Source organism: Caretta caretta, chromosome 1 (assembly GCF_965140235.1).
Source record: "Caretta caretta isolate rCarCar2 chromosome 1, rCarCar1.hap1, whole genome shotgun sequence".
Lineage (NCBI taxonomy): Eukaryota > Metazoa > Chordata > Testudines > Cheloniidae > Caretta > Caretta caretta.
Window position 1 is genome coordinate 23,647,598 of NC_134206.1, and position 21,559 is coordinate 23,669,156.

Below are 21,559 nucleotides of genomic sequence, written 5' to 3' on the forward strand. Positions count from 1 at the left end.
AGAGTAGCAGCCGTGTTAGTCTGTATTCACAAAAAGAAAAGGAGTACTTGTGGCACCTTAGAGACTAACCAATTTATTTGAGTATAAGCTTTCGTGAGCTACAGCTCAGTTCCTTCCCCACTCTGAACTCTAGGGTACAGATGTGGGGACCTGCATGAAAACCTCCTAAGTTTACTGTTACCAGCTTAGGTTAAAACTTCCCCAAGGTACAAACTGTTTTACCCTTTGCCCTTGGACTTCCACTGCCACCACCAAATATTTATCTGGGTTTATTTTTATTAGGAAAGCATTGTTTGGAAACGTCTTTCCCCCCAAAATCTTCGCAACCCTTGCATCCCACTTCCTGGGGAAGGTTTGGTAAAAATCCTCACCAGTTTGCATAGGTGACCACAGACCCAAACCCTTGGATCTTAAGAACAATGAAAAAGCATTCAGTTTTCTTACAAGAAGACTTTTAATAGAAGTAAAAAAGAATCACCTCTGTAAAATCAGGAGGGTAAATACCTTACAGGGTAATTAGATTCAAAACATAGAGAATCCCTCTAGGCAAAACCTTAAGTTACAAAAAAGACACACAGACAGGAATATTCATTCTATTCAGCACAACTGTAGCTCACGAAAGCTTATGCTCAAATAAATTGGTTAGTCTCTAAGGTGCCACAAGTACTCCTCTTTTTTTTCATCAGTATGTTCTGCAGGTCACCTGATTAAATTAGTAGGCAACAGGTTTAAAGCAAATGTAAGGAAATATTTCTTGACACAATCAACATGTGGAACTCATTGCCAGGGGATGTTGCGAAGGGCAAAAGTTTTACTGGGTTAAAAAAAAAGAATTAGATAAGTTCATGCATGATAGGTTCATCAGTGGATGTTAGCCAAGGTTGTTAGGGATGCAACCCCAGGCTGTGGGTGTCCCTAAACCTCTGACTGCTAGAAGCTGGGACTGGGAAACAGACAGTGGATCACTCAATAATTGCCATGCTCTGTTCATTCCCTCTGAAGCATCTGGCACCAGCCTCTGTTGGAAGGCAGGATATTTGGCTAGATGTACCACTGGTCTCACCCAATATACCATTCTTATGTTTTAATCACATAATAGATTCAGTGGGAATTTTAGGGCTGTCAGTACAGTGTTATGTTGTGACAACAGGGAACCCTACATGGTATCTCTGACCTACTGTGTTGCACAGATTGGATTCAATGTAGCAATGCAGTACCATGCAGCCTTTGTTACTGGAGGAAGGAGAGGCAAGATATTACTTCTGTGCATTGTATTAGAACACTGTACCTTCTGTCTGGTGTCCACACTTTCCAAAGGGTGTTGAAAAACTGTATAATTCAGAAAAAAGCTACAAGACTGGTGATATGGGGTCTGAAAAATGTGCTTTGCAGTGAGACTAAAGAGGTCAATCTACTTAGGTTATAGAATACAACAGTAAAAGATGTCTTAATCATTTTGTAAGGACCAGATTTTTAAAGATATTAAGGCACATAGTGGGATTTTCAAAAACAAGTTTAAAAACCCATTGATTTCAGTGGGTTTTAGGTGCTTAGATACTTTTAAAAAACCCACCAGGTGTCTTAATATATTTAAATATCTGGCCCTAGATGCCTAAATATGGTGAGTATCTTAAATAGCAGAAGGCTTTGTTATGCCTTTGTCTAATACATTAAAAAATCCATTGTTGAAGCTAGAAAAATTCAAACTAGAAATAAAGTGCAAATTTTTAACAGTAGGGGTAAATCAGTTGAAAAGCTAACTAAGGAATGTGGTAGATTGTCTATCAACTGACCATCTTACTCTGTTTGACATCAAGATGGCATTTCTTTCTAAAGATATGATCTTGTTCCACCACAAGTTATTGCGCTCAGTGCAGGAAATACTGGAGGAAAAGCAACTGGCCTTCCATCTAGTTAAATTAGATGAAGATAATGGTTCCATCTGCCTGTAAAAATCTATGAATGTCTCTTTCCTTTCTCTCTTTTATGGAATAATTTTTAGTAATAAGTTTTGTTCTTTATAAAGCATCAATTCATCTTAAATTGTTATTGCCATGATCATGATTCATTATACAAATCTAAAAAAATAAAATAAAAATAAATCCACTGTTAGTGCTACAGTAATTGCATCAGCAATAGTAGTCAATCTTATCAATGAAACTACTTCGCATTCGAGGATATTACAAAAGGTGTTTTTATTAGGAACAAATCTGTCATCTATTTTAAAAATAAGGTGAAGATGGAAAAAGGATGCATTATAAGTAGGATTTTGGAGAAAATGTCACATTATTATAAAGTTCACTGGATTTTTTCAGAAACTACTCAAGAGGAAGCTTCAACAAGGTAATACATTTAAAGAAAAATATCCAAACACCACCTTTCCTCTGTTTGTAGGATGGAGAGAGCTGTGGAGATCTCATTGCATTTGCTTTAGTGAATTTGTGAGGCTGAAAGATACTACAGTGCCGACACCTTCTAAAAGATCGATATGGGTGGATAGAAACAAAATGTATTTATAAACAAAGGCATATTATAAAATATTGTTTATAGCTTCAGTTTAGACTGACCATATCCGCTCAAATGTCTGTCATGTACATATTATTACTCCTGGGGGAATTCTGCGACACTGCGCATGTGCAGAATATATGTCCCCTGCAGATTTTTTTGCTTCATCACAGAAAAATGACTTTCTGATGGGGAAGCAAAGGGAATCCACTAGAGCGATCATGCGACCCTCTCCAGCAGTATTTTTTCAGTGACCAGGGCAATCAGTAGAGAGGTAAATCACTGTGGGGCAGGAGGCGGGACTGGGGAAGACCTGGCTGGTGGCTCCTATCCTGTGCTGGGCTCAGCTGCTAGTCCTGGCTAGGCTGGGGAGGACAGGACTTCCTCTTCCCCTGCATGGCATCCGGGGCCAGGTCAGACCCACCCCCAGATTTCTGCCCTGGCTGCAGGAAGCTCTGCAAACTCCCAGTCCCCCTGATTCCTGCACCCATTGCTCCTCAGGTGTACGGTGAGGGATCCCTGTACAGGGAGCTGCACCCCCATGTGCCCAACCCCCATGCATCCAGACCCCCTCATACCCAAACCCTCCCGACGAGCCTTGCACTCAGAACTCTTCCCCCCTCCCCCGATGAGCCCCACTCCCCCTGCACTAACCCAATGAGTCACCCGCACCTGGATCACCACCCCACTGAGCCCCACTCGCCCAGCATCTGGAGCCCCCAAACCCAGACCCCCCTGCCAAGCTCTATCTTCTCCATGCCCAGACCCCCCCTGCTGAGCCCCAACCACCTTCACGTGGACCGCCCTGCAGAGTCCCATTACTATTGCACCCAAACCCCCCTGACAAGCCACTGTGCATCCAGATTCCACCCGCACCTTGATCCCCCACTGGCTGCCCGCAACCAGGTTGCCCCACACAGAACCCTCTCAACCCACACTAGGATCCCCCCACACTAAGCCTCTCCACACTTGGATCCTGCCTTGCTGAGCCTGCCTGCCCTCACAGAGAGGCAGGGTCCTGGGGTGTTTCTGGGGCAGGCCCGGTCCTTGCGCTGTCAAGTTTGGGTGCCGCTTCACTGCTGAGTTTGTGTCCTGTTGTGGGGAAGGGGAGGCAGCTGCACAGTGATCTCCCACCTCTGTGCAGCTAGTGGCCTGTGCTCCCCACTGTCATGCTGGAGCCTCCATATTTATTTGATAAATAAAATTTGTAGACTTTTAAAATATTGTGCGCAGAATTTGTAATTTTTTGGTGCAGAGTGCCTTCAGGAGTAGCATATCCAGAACATATAAGAATAGAAATTAACTTTGAAATATGGCCTATTTAAAATTTTATATCATAAGGAAACAAACAGATTTGTACGTAAACATTTTCATAATATATAATTTTGTGGGTTCTTTGAGGTTTTTGAAAGATGAAAGCTTTCCCTATGTTACAGGCCAGGACATATCTATAGAATCCAAGATTTTCAATTTAGGGTGAATGGCACGATATTTTGTGGTATAAGAATGAAATGGATGTAATCTGCACGTGCAGTGACAAATTTCATTTTCTTACATTTCATTAAAATCCATAAATCATTGTGCATAACTTTCATAAATCTGTCTCCAAGGGTAGGCCTTCAAAGGTAGATTGAAACCACAGAAGATTCCTGAACCCTTATGAACTTCCCTTACCCGCATTTTTTTACATATTTCTTTTTTAAAGACTAGAACTAGAAGCAGATTTTCATAGATTTTCATGTTGATGGATGCTACTTTTCGTTCATCTTCTGTCCATTTCATTTTCATCTTTGGTTAGATTCATGATGCATGTGATAGAAAAATTATATGAAAAATGATGCATTTCTCATATTCATTGGCGTAATGTTACAGGTATAACAAAACATAGTATGATGCACTTTCATATTGCATCAGATATGGCCTGACAGAACATACATTTCTAAAAACGTACACTTTTCTTCTGGATTCAGTAACTACTAATTTGGCTTAATTCACATTGAGGTCATTCAAACCATCTGCTGATAATTTAAATCTTTAGATAACTCTCTAACCCATATCTCTGAACAGAAGTATATTTACAGTATTCCTAAAACCACTGCTTAAGCTCCATACATCTCAGTATTTAAGGCAATGAACTGAATGAAAACAGTTCATAACTTTCTACAGCCCCCAAAAGCTCTATAACTAATTAAACACCAAGCTTTAGCAGTACTAGGGACTTTTAAAGGCTTAACTGTATTTCCACTTGATTATTTCTCTTAAAACTATTGCTTACAAAACATTGTTTCATTTCCAATACTTCCTGTTTTCATTGGTTATCCTGAAACCACTTGAAGTGTTTTTAACACCATGAATTGTACATCATAGTTACAATTGCACATCCTGGCATAATTTGCATCTTTTTTTCATCTGTAGAAAATCAGGGTAATTTATTAAAGACTTCAGTTTAATTTGGAAGAACAATGTGGCAATTTCTGTTATCTGTGTAGAAAATATGATCTAATTTGGTGATCATGCAAAAAAAATCTTTATTGGAAAATATGCAAGAAATATGTTGAATATTACAAATCAGGATTAAAAAGAGTTATAATATTTGCGTGTCTTTCTTTTATAATTCAAAATAGGGATATATATTAATTTGTTTATGATACATAATTTGTTTATGATGATTTCTTCATATGAGGTTATTGAAGTGTGCACAAGAGAGACTACTAGACATTATAAAATTGTTTTATGTGGAAAAAAAGTCTTGACATAATGCCTAAAGTGCAGAGTGTTTCCTCCAGAAATCTTATGCTGAAGGTTTTAGAAATGATTTTATGAAGTGGTACATGGTTGAACGACAGAGATTCATTTGTGGGGGAACAGCACTCTGCATACTTCTTGTTTATCTGATGAATTCTTTGGCTAAAAAGAACATCATGTACTTACGTCTGTTAAAATGAAGTGTTTGATATATCCAGGATTCTGTGCTATTTGTGTTTAAAGGATTTAAGATTAGCCAAGTTTCACCCTCATGTTAGGTCTTGCCATTTGAAACAATATGGGTTTATTTAATGGAAATGCATAGTAGCAGAAAACATTGTAGCATGAATATTGATATTAGTTATTGTAGTAAAATGAACAACTTAGAATTAAGCAAAAATGTACTGTCTTAATTAAACCATTAGACTGTACTGATCTTTTATGTTTAGTAAAATGCTTTTTTTGACTACCAGTATGCTAAGATCCTAATATATTAATATAGCATGCATCTGTTCTCAGTTGTTGCAGTCACAATACACTAGTATCTATCTTCAAACATTTTTGATCAATAATTCATTTTTTCCTAGTTAAAATGGCAGACAAGCAAAGAAGCTTTTTTAACTCGGGAAGAATTACTACATAGGTTAGTAGTTTAATCTATTGAAATGTTAGAGGATAATGACTGATTCTTTTCTCTTTCTTCTGATTTGGGGGAAAGATTAAAAATTAATTAAGCACTCACATGAGTAAGAGCAGCATTTGCAAATATACTATCTAGGATAAAAATTTACAGGGTATCATCAATCAGTATGAGTCTCACCACAGAGTAATTACCAGCATAGGTCACAAAGAAACCTCACACATCATATAGTATTGTATAGTTACAAAATTTTTTTCTGAAGCAGATAAGTGCCGGTAATATATGGATCAGTGATTTGTTTCAGTATGGCGTATCCCACATATAAAAGAAATGTGGCCTCTGTGTTTACTCCTTCCTCCTGGAGTATACCAGAAAGCACATGAGATTTCCATTCTTCCTCTTTCTCTCTTCTGCTGTGATGGCGATGGTTGTGGTCTTCTCTTCTCTTTCTTTTCAAAACCTTGGTCTTGTCTTGGCTTCTGTGGCTCTCCTTTCCTGGTTCTCCTCCTTCCTTTCTAATTGCTCTTTCAGTATGTCCTTCAAAAGATCCTCCTCATCTTCTTTCCAACATTTTGTGGGGGTTCCATAGAGCTCTGCCTTTGGTCCCCTTCTCTTGTCCCTTCTATACCTTATGTCTGGGTAATCTTATCTGCAAACACAAATTCAACTACCATCTCTGTGCTGACGATTCACAGATCTACCTGTCTCAAATTGGACATGTGTGAGGAACTATGGTGTATTGTGATTTTCCAAGCTCTTATGTGGAGTAATAGATTTTTCTTTGGGGGAAATTACAGAAAAATTAGGAAATTATAGCTCCTGACATTTATAAGCATTTATTTTCCTGATCTTAAAAATTGTTCGGTGACTTAAAACTTTTCTTTTCTATAAACATAGATTGATAGAGGATTGAAGAATAAAGAGTTTTCTATTGTCCACCTGCTGACAGCTTTGTCAAAAACTATTAAAAGTATTTTTGGTATCAATATTTTATTTATTTTGAGACATTTTCTGAAATATATTCCTTTCTAAAAGACACGCTGTATTTCAGCCACAAATTACTCATGCCAACAGTGAACATTTATATAGTATGGAGGAATAATTCCCTTCACTGTAGGAATTACTGGGTGAATCTTTGTGGCCTGTATTATGGAAGAGGCCATGGTATATATTGATAGTGGGAGCATATGGGAATTGAGGCTTAGAGAAATTAAGGTAAAAAATATCCATAATTTTGGGTGCGCAAATTGAGACACCTATTTCCTGATTTTTCAGAATACACAGCATTATGTAGCACATTATATGTTCAAAGCACAGCTCCCATTGACAGTGAGTCAAGTCAGGCACCCAGAAAATGAGGAACACAGAATTAGTGACCATCTATGAAAAGCTGGGTTTAAGTGACTTGCCGAGCATCATAGAGGAATTCTGTGGCAGAGGCAGGAATATAATTCATTTCCCCTGGTTTAAGCATGAGACCATAATTTCTCTTCCTAATATCTCCTGCCTCATTCACTACAGACCTTCCAACTTCTGCAGCAAATGAGGCAAGGGTCCTGTAGACAAGTCACCTTCAGAACACAATCCCGATTCATCTCCAGAGCAGGTCCACACTGTGTACTGAATGATGATAGCAAAGCTTTTGACACGGTCTCCCACAGTATTCTTGTCAGCAAGTTAAGGAAGTATGGGCTGGATGAATGCACTATAAGGTGGGTAGAAAGCTGGCTAGATTGTCGGGCTCAACGGGTAGTGATCAATGGCTCCATGTCTAGTTGGCAGCCGGTATCAAGTGGAGTGCCCCAAGGGTCGGTCCTGGGGCCGGTTTTGTTCAATATCTTCATAAATGATCTGGAGGATGGTGTGGATTGCACTGTCAGCAAATTTGCGGATGATACTAAACTGGGAGGAGTGGTAGATACGCTGGAGGGGAGGGATAGGATACAGAAGGACCTAGACAAATTGGAGGATTGGGCCAAAAGAAATCTGATGAGGTTCAATAAGGATAAGTGCAGGGTCCTGCACTTAGGATGGAAGAATCCAATGCACCGCTACAGACTAGGGACCGAATGGCTAGGCAGCAGTTCTGCGGAAAAGGACCTAGGGGTGACAGTGGACGAGAAGCTGGATATGAGTCAGCAGTGTGCCCTTGTTGCCAAGAAGGCCAATGGCATTTTGGGATGTATAAGTAGGGGCATAGCGAGCAGATCGAGGGACGTGATCGTTCCCCTCTATTCGACATTGGTGAGGCCTCATCTGGAGTACTGTGTCCAGTTTTGGGCCCCACACTACAAGAAGGATGTGGATAAATTGGAGAGAGTCCAGCGAAGGGCAACAAAAATGATTAGGGGTCTAGAACACATGAGTTATGAGGAGAGGCTGAGGGAGCTGGGATTGTTTAGCCTGCAGAAGAGAAGAATGAGGGGGGATTTGATAGCTGCTTTCAACTACCTGAAAGGGGGTTCCAAAGAGGATGGCTCTAGACTGTTCTCAATGGTAGCAGATGAGAGAACGAGGAGTAATGGTCTCAAGTTGCAGTGGGGGAGGTTTAGATTGGATATTAGGAAAAACTTTTTCACTAAGAGGGGGTGAAACACTGGAATGCGTTACCTAGGGAGGTGGTAGAATCTCCTTCCTTAGAGGTTTTTAAGGTCAGGCTTGAGAAAGCCCTGGCTGGGATGATTTAACTGGGATTTGGTCCTGCTTCGAGCAGGGGTTGGACTAGAAGACCTTCAGGGGTCCCTTCCAACCCTGATATTCTATGATTCTATGAATGGTTCTATGGAAATGTGACTGTGATCCTGTAATTAAAGACTGTATCATAATAGAAATGCAGCAGAAGGGTTTCCTAACTTTTGAGCACTTGATTTTGCAGCCTTAATAATGTTCTTTTAATGTAGATTTTGATATGTAATTTATTAGGTTTTTAAAAAAGCCAACTGAAAATAAACAAATTACATCATGTTTCATCATAGTGACAACCACATGGTTCATTAGCAGGTTTGGTACCTTTAGGTATACTGCATTGACCTTTCCCACTTGAGTTTGTAACAGATAGCAGTAGTAGGTTGTTATCTTGTGTGTGGACCAGCACAAGCGGTAGTTGGAACACTTTGCCAGTGGATTTCACAGAAATTTGCTCACAGCAGAAAAATGGTGAGACTCAAAAATCTTGGGTACCACTACTGGCTCTAGAAAGGAATACGCTTCAGAGGGTGCACTCTTCTGGTTGTTTTTCATGAGGCTTTATCCCTTCTGCCATTTCCCTTCTAACCAGTCCTGTCTCTTCCCCACCACTGACTCTTCATCTGAGTCCCATTTTCTTTATGTAGTGCATTCCCAGTCTCTTTGGCCAGCCAGTCCCAGTGACCACTACAATTCCTAGTCCCCATGCCTTCCAGCCTTGGTCTCTTTGTTATAACTCTTAATCTCAGTTCCCCTTACCAACTCCTTGCTTAGCCATTCCTAGTCTCCCCTGCAACTCCCAATCCCAATTCCCCCACTGCTCCCATCCCAGTCTCTTCTCCCTTCCAGACTTTTGTCCCTTCTGCAAGCTATTCAAACAGCTTCCCGCCTGCGTGTCAGCAGTAGTGAAGCATTGAGAGCACATGAGAGACAGGCTCCCTGCTCTAAGTTCTGGTGGCTGGTCCTGGCATGTCCTGGAGCAACCAGGAACTGCAATTGGAAGGGAAAGCTCTGCTCAGAGCTGTCCTGGAGTATGCCCTGTGTGCAGATGGAATATTTGGGAACTTAAGCAGCGAAGCTCTAGCAAGTCTCTACTAAGCATATGTGAACTGAGGTTTTTCAGGAGAATGGCAAAAGTCACATTTTTTTATTTAAAAGAAAAAGAAAAAAGGCCACCCCTGCCAAATTTCAAGTCCCTGTTCCAAAGAGTGGAGATGCTAGAGTTTCTGAAAGAAAAAGTTGGCAGAATTTTTTAACATGGAAAAGACATATTTTTCCTTAACATCGTTCTTGGAAGCAGCTGAACAGTTGTTGCTGACATTTAAAATAAAATGTAAAAAAGCAGCCTCAGGAAGACGCATTTCATGGAAACTGTAAGTCCAAATGTTTAAACTTTGGCAACATCATAGGCAACTGAAAACAAGGTCTTATAATGGAAGTGTTGGGCAACCTTAATAAGATTCTATCAGCCAATACTATATTTGAAAATACATTTTAAAGGATTTGAAGTGTTAGGATGTCTCATTTCATTCCCAGTTTTTTTAGCCATAACTTTTCATTTAAAATGTATGAGAGAGTCTTTCTTGTTGATACATGGTAACTTCAGTATCCTGATAAATTCTGTCTTCTGCTTTGCAGAGTCAGTGAGGTGATATTTAAAATTTGTAAAGAATTATGAAATCACTTTATGAGAAGTGAAAGGTTTGTTTTGAAATGTTTATTTCCTTTCATTTAAGACACCCAGTTATTATAGAACAGAGGTCCCGAAACTAGGGGGGCATGGAGGAACTTTTTTGGGGGGTGCGGCCCGGCTGGGTGCAGGCCCGCCCCCAAGGGAGTGCCACCCACATCTGCTCCTGGCCCTGGTCCCGGCTGCTGGTCCTGGCTCCTGGCCAAGGCTCTGCTCCCAATTCCACCCCCAGTTGTGGCCCAAGCCTCTGCCCTCTTACCCCTGTCTGCGTCCCCACTTCCCGGAGCTGCGGGCCCCCTCCTGGCACTGTAGAGGGGAGGGTAGAGAGGGACAGGACTGAGGGGGGCCGGTGAGGTAAAAAGTTTGGGGACCACTGTTGTGGAATCTCCAAACACAGTTGTTACATAGCTATGACTGAATGGGTGAGATACTAACTTTAATTTAACAAAATCAATAGATTGTGTGAACACCTACCTCCTTACCCTCAAACCTCTATCAATCTTTGTCTTGTGTCTAATTGTTACCCTTTTAAATACACAGCTTTTTATTGCCTTCTTTGGGTTTTACATTGCAAAAAACCCTATCATTATCTCAGTGACCATGTCATCCTATAGTGAATAGCTAGAGGTGGCCTCATTTCCCCCACCCCCATCTGGGTCGGAAACTATGATAGTAGCGTTAATCTTCTTAGTGACACTCCGCACATGAAGAGTGGTGCTCCTATCAACAAATCTATGGTGCCAGATTTGCAAATGCTGTGAATTTGCCCCTTGTTTCTGCATGGCTTTGCATCTGGTGTTAGCTGTGCGAGTACAAGTATATTAAAAGAGAGCTCATACGAGCAGAGGTGAAAGGGAAGTCACACACACCAGTGATTTTTAATAGAAACAAAGGAAGCTTAGCTGTATTGACAGAATGCTCTATTTGACAGAAACATCCTTAAAAATGTTGGTGGGAAGAGCTGATGAAAGAAACCAATTCTGAGGCATACAAAAGGTTGTGTGGGGTTCTCTCACCCCTTTATTCTTGGAGAGGATGAAGAAGAATGATCAGATTTTGGATTTGCTATGTATTGCTGTGGGTGGAAATGAGCTAATCAATTCTGAAGTCCAGTGTTCTGGAGCTGTTGCATTCCTTTACAAGGAGAAAAGACAGTACAGCACAATTGAAAGCTCTTCCATAGATCTATTTCTGCTTCTTTAAATAAAATGAAAATAAACATGTATATAGTAAGCTATTGTGTATATATATATATTTGTAAGAGGAACAGTAGATTATTCTGAATATATGCCATGTAAAAAAGTACATCAAACTTATGAGATACTGTTTACTTGAATTTGTGTAGTGGATATCCTGAAACAAAACGGTAAGAAAACAGCAAATCTGGTAGTCCTTTCAGCATTGAGCTACTTACTGTATCAATCACTGTGCATTACTATCTAAAGTCACCAAATTAGAAATAAATATAGCTGAGATACTAACTATTTTTGCTTAATTACTTTTCATGTTCTGAATATATTTTATAGTTTGTCCGTGTTCTTATATTCTAAACTGTAGCTTGCTAAACTTTCTCTATCTCTCTCTCTCGTCTACCCTTAAACATTGACTTTTTATGTTCATGAGCAGACCCATTTTCTATTGAAAAGCCTACATGCGTTATAGACAGTTTAAATAAAAGCCCACTACCCTAAATTATATGAAAGGCAGACTACTTCATTTCAGAACAAATAAATTATAGATGATGATGAAGTGTGAGTCTACATTTGTAAGGAGTTAATTTATTCTCATTTCTGATCACATCCCAGATATAAGTGTAAGGACTTGTCACATGGGTGAGATGCTTCCAGTTTCTTTTCTTTCTACAAAAGCCAACAGCCCACAGGCATTAGAAATATTTACCAGCGCTAAACACTTTCCCACAGATGTTTCACTTGCATGATTTTCCTCTTCTAATAAGGTGCATAGGCAACGTCATGCAGTTCATTCACTTTCTGAAAAGTCAGTAAGCTCCAGTTATTTCAGATATGTGTTAATTGTCCCTACTAACCAGGAAAAGGAGGAGATAATCATCACAAACAAATAAAAACTAATCTTAAAAAAAAGATTTTTCTTCTAGTAGTATCCCTATGGGTGCTCCACTCTAAGTGCAGTAGCACCCTCTGTGCCCTTCATCAGGGATTTCTCATAGCAATGTCTGTTAGACCTGTGCATGCATGTTAATCAGTCTTGTGTCCCACCCCATATAATGCTGCACAGATGAACCTCCCCTAGTTCTTTCCCAACTGCCTCAGCCTGAGACAGAGCTCTAGCAGTCGTTCTTTTGAGATCTCAACTCTAATTCTCTTTACTCATAGTTAGCGTTAGTGTTAGTTTTTTCTATAATCAGTAGTTGCTTTTATATGAGACACTTTTTCTTTTACTTTTCTACATACTGTTTAGATAGACTTAAGATAGTTTGACATTATTCTGTCTGAGAGGTGATGACTGATTCTCCTGGCTTCAAGCACTGTTTGTCATGCTGGGAAGTGATCCTGGTCAACAACAGACATTCCTGCGGTATCTGCTGCCTTGGGGAGTCTCACGTTGTACAAAAGTGTAATTTTTGTCTGGCATTAAAATCAAGAGCCAGGAAAAATAGAGAAACAAAGCTTCACCTCCTTATGATGGAGAGCTTTCTATGTCTGACCTCAGATCCAGGCCAAGGGGCCCCCCTGTACCTCGATCCCCAAGCAAGTTGACTGAGAACCCCAGTTACAGTACAGGACTCCTCTCACAAGACCTCGAAAGAATGTGCCCCAAGTTCGCCAGGTAGAGATTCTACCACTAAAAAGCAGAGGTCATCAGTTCCCTCAGCTACCCTGGCACCACTGGCTCTCCAATCAGGTATCGATGAGACGCCCAGTTCCTCTAATACCCAGGGCACAGATAGACCACAAGGTTATGGCCCTGGAGAGATCCTTGGTACTTTCACCAGATCGAGGCAGCAGGAAGAGCTCTTCCTCTGCTCCCTTGGTAGCAAAGAAGCCCACTCGGGCTCCGACTATGCCTCCCTCAAAGCGCATGAGACCTTTGGCACCGTCAACAGCCATGCCATCCTCCGAGTACCTAAAGATTGCGGTATCGTCAGCGCCCTCAGCCATGACTGCTCTGGCATAGTCGTCAGCCTTGGTACCAGTGCCCCTTATGGTACTGCAAGAGTTCCATGTTCCCTAGGACCTGGTTGTATCTGAGACTCCTGACTCTCCGCTCCTAGGCTCTGATGTGCTCTCAGTACTGAGGACATCCTGATCACCTGAGATTTGCCCGGTACCAATTATTGCATCTCAGATCTCCCCAGGCGCTCCACCATTCTTCAGTGAACTTGAGGAAGAAGATTCTGTTGAGGACTTCACCTCGGTTTCACAAAGTGTTGGTCCAGGGCTGCTCTCCTCACTCCTTCAGAGGTCCCTTCCCAGAGGCTTCTGGTGAAGCTGCCACTGCTCATGGCTCACAATTACCACCAACGCTTTGCTGATATGAGCACTCTTTGGTGCCTCCTCCTTTGCTGTAATGGAACCCTTGGGTAACTTATTGCCAACAATTCTCCAGAGCACCCAGTGCTACCACCCATAGAGAGGAACAACCAACATCACCTGATGATGAGATTACTGGTTCTGTGGATGAAGGGAAAGCAGTGGATGTATTGTTTCTTGACTTTAGCAAAGCTTTTGACACGGTCTCCCACAGTATTCTTGTCAGCAAGTTAAGGAAGTATGGGCTGGATGAATGCACTATAAGGTGGGTAGAAAGCTGGCTAGATTGTCGGGCTCAACGGGTAGTGATCAATGGCTCCATGTCTAGTTGGCAGCCGGTATCAAGTGGAGTGCTCCAAGGGTCGGTCCTGGGGCCGGTTTTGTTCAATATCTTCATAAATGATCTGGAGGATGGTGTGGATTGCACTGTCAGCAAATTTGCGGATGATACTAAACTGGGAGGAGTGGTAGATACGCTGGAGGGGAGGGATAGGATACAGAAGGACCTAGACAAATTGGAGGATTGGGCCAAAAGAAATCTGATGAGGTTCAATAAGGATAAGTGCAGGGTCATGCACTTAGGATGGAAGAATCCAATGCACCGCTACAGACTAAGGACTGAATGGCTAGGCAGCAGTTCTGCGGAAAAGGACCTAGGGGTGACAGTGGACGAGAAGCTGGATATGAGTCAGCAGTGTGCCCTTGTTGCCAAGAAGGCCAATGGCATTTTGGGATGTATAAGTAGGGGCATAGCGAGCAGATCGAGGGACGTGATCATTCCCCTCTATTTGACATTGGTGAGGCCTCATCTGGAGTACTGTGTCCAGTTTTGGGCCCCACACTACAAGAAGGATGTGGATAAATTGGAGAGAGTCCAGCGAAGGGCAACAAAAATGATTAGGGGTCTGGAACACATGAGTTATGAGGAGAGGCTGAGGGAGCTGGGATTGTTTAGCCTGCAGAAGAGAAGAATGAGGGGGGATTTGATAGCTGCTTTCAACTACCTGAAAGGGGGAAAGAGGATGGCTCTAGACTGTTCTCAATGGTAGCAGATGACAGAACGAGGAATAATGGTCTCAAGTTGCAGTGGGGGAGGTTTAGATTGGATATTAGGAAAAACTTTTTCACTAAGAGGGTGGTGAAACACTGGAATGCGTTACCTAGGGAGGTGGTAGAATCTCCGTCCTTAGAAGTTTTTAAGGTCAGGCTTGACAAAGCCCTGGCTGGGATGATTTAACTGGGAATTGGTCCTGCTTCGAGCAGGGGGTTGGACTAGATGACCTTCAGGGGTCCCTTCCAACCCTGATATTCTATGATTCTATGATCACCTGCTCCCACCCAGGAGACGTGACCCTCAAGAGGAATCTTTTGAGGAGCAAGAGTCTAGAGCTGATGAAGAGGTTTCGTCTAGTCAACATCTCTTCATCTCTGGATGTAGTCATGCCTTCTACCCCTTCCCTGACAGATGATTTTAAATAATCAAGAGAGTAGCAGACTCCTTGTGGATTCCACTCAAGGAGGTTACAGAGTCTCCTCATAAGCTGCTCGATATCCTTCACTTACTTTTATCAGGCCATATGGCCTTACCTGTCGATGCTCTTTTAGATCCAGCAAAGATAATTTGGCACACTCCAGCTTCTATTCCACTGATATGGATAAGAGCAGACAAGGAGTGCTACATCCCAGCAAAGGACTCAGAGTTTTTATTTTTCCATCCCGCACCTAGTTCCTTGGTAGTGGATGCAGTGAATGAATGTGATAAAGACCACAAGCGCTTTGATCTACTAGGAAGAAAGCCCTACTCTTCGGCATTCGTCCAGTTTAGCACTGCCAATTATCAGGCTTTGATGGCAAGGTATAACCATGTCAGCTACTTCAGATTAGCCTCCTTCATTGACTACCTACTGGTGGAACACAGGGAGCAGTTTCAAGCCATTGTTGTGGAGGGCCAACTGCTGGCCAGGACAATCTTGCAAGCCTCCCTTGATGCTGGTGACATCGCCGCTCATTCGATCACCATAGTGATGGTAATAAGAAGAGACTCCTTGTTTCAGCTCTCCAATTTCACTAAGGAGGTTCAGATCACAGTTAAGGATCTTTCTTTTGATGGGTCTAAGTTGTTCGCAGATACTACACCTGAGTGTCTACGAACACTGAAGGATTCTAGAGCGACTTTGCATTCTCTTCGCATTTACACCCCTACATTCAAGACAAGCTAAGCAAATCTCAGATACCCCATCCAATTCCTTCTCTCCCAGAGGGCATATGAGCCATACCAAAGAAGACAGAGGTTTCAGAGAAGGAAGTCATCCACTTCTCAGCCTCCCGCCTCGCACCTGTCTACCTCCAAGCAGCAATTTTGATGTGTTGGTCCTCATCCTCTTCCATTGCACCAATTCACCAGCCTTCATTCCACCGGCAACCACCTTCACACGACAAATGAGCCTGGGAGTTGATCACTACAGACAAGTGGGTCTTGGAGATCGTCTCCACAGGTTACACTTTACTTCACTTCCACCAATGAACCTCCTTTCCTCGTCCCGCTTCAGGGACCCCTCTCATGAGAGCATGCTTCATCAAGAAATAGGCGCTCTCTTGCACTTGGGAGTTATAGAACTAGTCCCCAAGCAGCCCGGAGGGAAGGGGTTTTATTCAGGTTACTTCCTGATACCAAAAAAAGTGGAGATTGAAGAGCTGTCCTAGATCTGAGACTACACAGTGCCTATGTAAATGTGCAGAAATTCAAAATTGTGACTCACAGCTTTAATTCTCTCACTAGAGCAAGAAAATTGGTTTTCAGCCCCTGACCTTGAAGATGTGTATTTGCACATCACTGTCCACCCATCCCACAAATGATTCATCCATTTTATTGTTGGCTTGGACCACTTCCAATATCGTGTGCTCCCCTTTGGCCTATCATCCACTCTGAGGGTCTTTTCGAAGGTCATGTTGGTGTCGCAGGACAGCTCTGCAGAAAAGGTATTTTAGTATTCCCTTATCTGGATGATTGGTTGCTAAAAGGCTGCTCCCTGGAGCTGACGTCTCTGGCAACTTCCAAGGCCATAGACCTCTTCTGCCAATTGGGCCTGCGACTCAACATACAAAAATCCATCTTGACCCTAGTACAGACCCTAGAGTTTATAGAGACACATCTCAGTTCAATCACAGAGAGAGCCTACCTTCCTTGGCACAGGTTTGTGGCTCAAGTCTACATAGCAAACATGGTTCAGCTCAGCCCACAAACCACAGTCAGGAACTGCATTCAATTACTAGGGCACATAGCGGCCACCACCTTCATGACGGAACATGCCAGACTTTGAATGCACTGCCTCCAAAGATGGTTCAGAACTATTTTTTCACCCACTAGACACAGTCTAGATATGCTTCTTTCCATACCTGTCTTCGTGAAACAGTCCCTCAGCTGGTGGCAGGACTGTTACAACCTGTGCACAGGAGTTCCATTCACATTTCTCCCCCAATGGTCATTGCAATGATGAATGCCTCTCTGCTAAGATGGGACACACATCTAGACACTTGTACGATCTAAGGCAAGTGGATGTTGCCAGAGACGATGCTACATATCAATCTCCTGGAGCTCAGCGTATCAGATACACCTATCTCCAATTCCTATCGCTAATCAAGGACAAACACATACATATAATGACTGACGATATATCATTAATATTTTACATCAACAGCCAGGGACAAGTGAGATCCCCTTCCCTTTGTACTGAGGCCATCAGATTCTGGAAGTGGTGCATACAGAATCACATTACTATCACAGCTGCCTATCTCCCGTACATTCAGAATGTGACTGCGGCCATGCTCAGCATACACTTCTTTCAAGACCCCGAGTGGGAAATAGATACCAACATATTACATCATATATTTCACCAATATACCCCGTAGATAGATTTGTTTGCCACGGAGGCAAACAAGAAATGCACCCACTTCTGTATCACCAATCCTTAGGGGACGCTTGTCACCTTTAGTGGTCGTCAGCCCTACTAATGCTTTCCCACCGACACCCTGAATAGCCAAAGTTATGCTCAAAATAAAGAAGGACAGAGCCAGAGTCATTTTAATAGATCTGACCTGTTGCAGGCAAACGTAGTATCCTTATTTGATACAGCTGTCTGTATGCCCACAGATCACTCTCTGCACTGCTCCCTATCTCCTGTCCCAAGAGTGCATAAAGATTTTTCATCCCAATCTTGCGATGTTTTGTCTCAAAGCATGGTTAGTCGATGGCTCACGGTAATGGAGATAACCTGCTCAGAGGATATAAAAAGAGTGCTATTACACAGCAGGAAACAGTCTACTTGCTACACATATTTTCAAAATGGCAGTTGATCGCAGACCACTTTCACCAATGACCGCATCACTTCCAGATATACTAGATTACACCTTGCCTCTGAAAACCTCCGGTCTATCATCCACCTGGCTTTAATTCCCTCACTAGAGCTTTTCAACCCCCAGTAGAGGGCTATTCCATCTTTACCCAACCCAAAACCAGCAAGGTTCCTCAGAGGGCCGGGGAACCTCTATCCAGTGGTCCAATGTCCTTCCCCAGGTAGGACCTCAACCTGGTCCTTAAATGCCTCACAAGACTACCCGTAAAACCTCTGGCTACTTGCTAATTGCCCCATTATCAGTGAAGACAGTATTGCTGGCAGCCATCATGTCGGTGCAAGGGATTGGTGAAACAGGGACCCTGATGGCATACCCTCCCCCCCCACAGTTTTTTTTAAATACAAGGTCAGGCTGTGACCCCACCCCGAGTTCTTACCTAAGTTCTCTTCTGAATTCCATCTCAGTCAGCCCATTCACTTACCTATCTCCTATCCGAAACCACATCTGAATCCCTAGGATGCACTGCTGCATATCCCGAATGTCAGGAGAGCTCTGGCCTTCTATCTAGACAGAACTAAACCCTTCAGAAAGGTCAACACGTTATTCGTCTCGATAGCAGACAGATCAAAGGGGTCGGTAATCTCGAACCAGAGACTTACAGATTTCAGACTGCATTAACTCCTGTTACCAGTCTCATAACAATGAGCTACCCTTATTCACATGCATCCATTCTGTAAGGTCTATTGCCACTTTCACGGCCTTCCTCAAAAACATACTGATCATCAAAATCTGTAAAGCCACTACATGGGCTTCTGTACATACATTCTTTGAATATTATGCATTAATTCACAAGTTCACCTCTGATACAGTGTGCAGCTCAGCTATACTTTCTGCCGTACTGGATTGAAGTCTGAAGCCCCCTCCACCTTAACGGGTACCTCTCAGTAGTCACCTAGAGTGAAGCACCTATAAGGACACTACTCGAGGAAGAAGAAATGGTTACTCGCTCTGTGCAGTAGCTATGGTTCTTCGAGATGTGTGTCTCTATGGGTGCTCAACTACCTGCCCTCTTTCCTCTCTGCTTCAGAGTTTTCTGCCATGAGGCTTTATGATAGAGAAAGAACAGGGGTCAGTTCGACCATGTAGCACTATATGACAATGGGACAGGGAAAAAGATTAACACACATGTGCAGGATGAATGGACACTGCTTTGAGAAATCTCTGACCAAGGGCACAGGGGGCACTAGTGCATCTTGAATGGAGCTCCAATATGAGGACACATCTCAAAGAACCACAGTTACTGCACAGGGTGAGTAACCATTTCTTTGCCCCAAAGTTGTGCTTCTTGGCTTCTCTACTATAAGTCCCCATTTTGTGATGTCAGTACTACCAAGGAATCCCTGGTAAGATACCCAGCCAGCTAATAAGGGCTCAGATACTATAAAGGACAGGGTTTCATCACATGGTGTGGCCTTCAAAGCTTCTTCATTACTTTACACTCATATTACTAAAACAGAAACTTTGAAAACCCTGACGACATAAATAAAATGGCACATATGCAGAGATTTCAGCCTAAAGATTTGTTCCGGAATGTTTCTTTTGCTTGATAGCCCTTGAAAGAAGGTTACCATGTAGGATTTTTTTCTGAATATTCTTATTTAAATGTTGAGTAGTAAAACAGTTAATAAACTTGACTTACATTTTAGTTATAAGTGTAATAGCTGAAAAGTAATAGTCATCATTACTGTATTGTCTTTTCAAAATAACAGTTTTTTTTATTTTTATACACAGGCCACGGAAACCCTTTTTCGAATGGGGGTAGCAAGAGGAGCCATTACACCTTTAAGGCATGGAGAAGTAAGATTGAATGTCTGGTTTTTGCATATATGGTGTAAAGTTTTATTTATTTTTACTTTAATATTTTGTAAATTCTTAGAATATATATTCAGATAACTAAAGAGTTGATAGTCTTATAGATAATATGTCTGTCTGCTTTTACGGTTTGTTGCAAATGAGTAGAGAGCCCAGATGCTGTGCCTTGGGGAAAGGCATGTTCTTTATATTTCATTTTACATTGAATCATGATGCAGCGCTGTAATCTAGGTGACTCACTGGAGGATACTTCTAGCCCTGATGATTCTCTGCTGAACGTTCTGAGGAGGGAAGAGGGTCCTGAGAAATTAACATGAGTTAATTTTAGAAGTTCCTGGTTCTGCGAATGGGTGGCTACGGGCAAGCCACTTCATCTTTTTGTGTTTGTTTCTTTCCTACCTCACAGGGTTAATTAGTTAATGATTGTGAAGTACTTTGAACATGTAAAGTATATTGTTCATATCTGCTTGTGTCTGTACGGAATGGTTTTTTTGTTTGTCCTTTGGGTTGACATATATGGAGACACTATTATTTGCATTCTGCTGATTAAGTAACTCTCAGTTCCAGGGAAAATACTATACTCAGTTATGGTATTTTTCAGTAATGATCCAAACTACATCTTGAAACTATTGTGAGTTGTTGTATTTTGGGTCATTACTCTAGAAAACTCAAGTGTATTGTTATGGCTGTCTGATTTCATCACGTTATGTTTTGATTTTAAATGCAAAATGTTTGTCTAGTTGACCCAGCTCTTGCAGTACATTGCCAATCATATTATAGCATATATTCTCTTTCTGTGCTATTGAAATTAGCTTAATTTCTCCCCATTTAAGTGGAGTAGAATACCTGTGGATCGGAACAAAGGTTTCTGTTTCCCCGGCCCAGTTTCTTTATCTTGAGATCCTATTTTGCCATAGCTTTTCTTTGATCATAGGTTTAACTGTTCTGAACATGGGGTCCTTTATGCTTTTTCTATACTGCTCTTCACCCTTCTCCACAGTTAGTCTTGGGTGTGTCTACAGTTCAGGATAGAGGGGTAATTTCCAGCTCAAGGAGACATATCTGGGCTACCGCTGGTCAAGCTTATGTGCTAAAAGTAGAAGTGTAGCTGTAGCAGCATGTGCAAGGGGAGGGGCTAGCTGCCCAAGTGTGTACCGAGCATCTCAGATGGGATTGTACTCAGGGCAGCTAGCCCCTCATGCTACCACAGCTACACTTCTATTGTTAGCACACTAGCTCAATCAGAGGTAATGCAGGTATGCCTCCTTGAGCTGGAAAGTATACCTCCATCTTGAAGTGCAGATATACCCTAAGAGATATGATGCGCTCTCCAGCAGGATGCTATGTATGGAATATATGCAACACTTCCCACTTCTTTCCACCTCTTCGAAGAGGGTGTCTTGAGAGAGATGATCTCTGGGTGTTTTTTGTGATAGCACAGAGCGCAGTACACTAGGGTGTTCATTCGGGCTTAATTAGTTATACGTGGTAGGACGAATGCTGCACTAATACGAGTAAAGTAGAAATGTGGTTTGCTTGAAATGATCCATGTGGATT

General features: G+C 42.1%; 1 protein-coding gene across 1 annotated transcript in view; it reads left to right on the plus strand.

The window, feature by feature from the left end:
- TMEM135 (transmembrane protein 135) overlaps positions 1-21,559 on the plus strand; it is a 396,209-nt gene that overhangs the window by 156,666 nt on the left and 217,984 nt on the right. Inside the window, exon 5 of the mRNA XM_048841768.2 lies at positions 19,922-19,987. Coding sequence (XP_048697725.2) covers positions 19,922-19,987 — 66 coding nt within the window. The remainder of the gene's footprint in view (positions 1-19,921; positions 19,988-21,559) is intronic.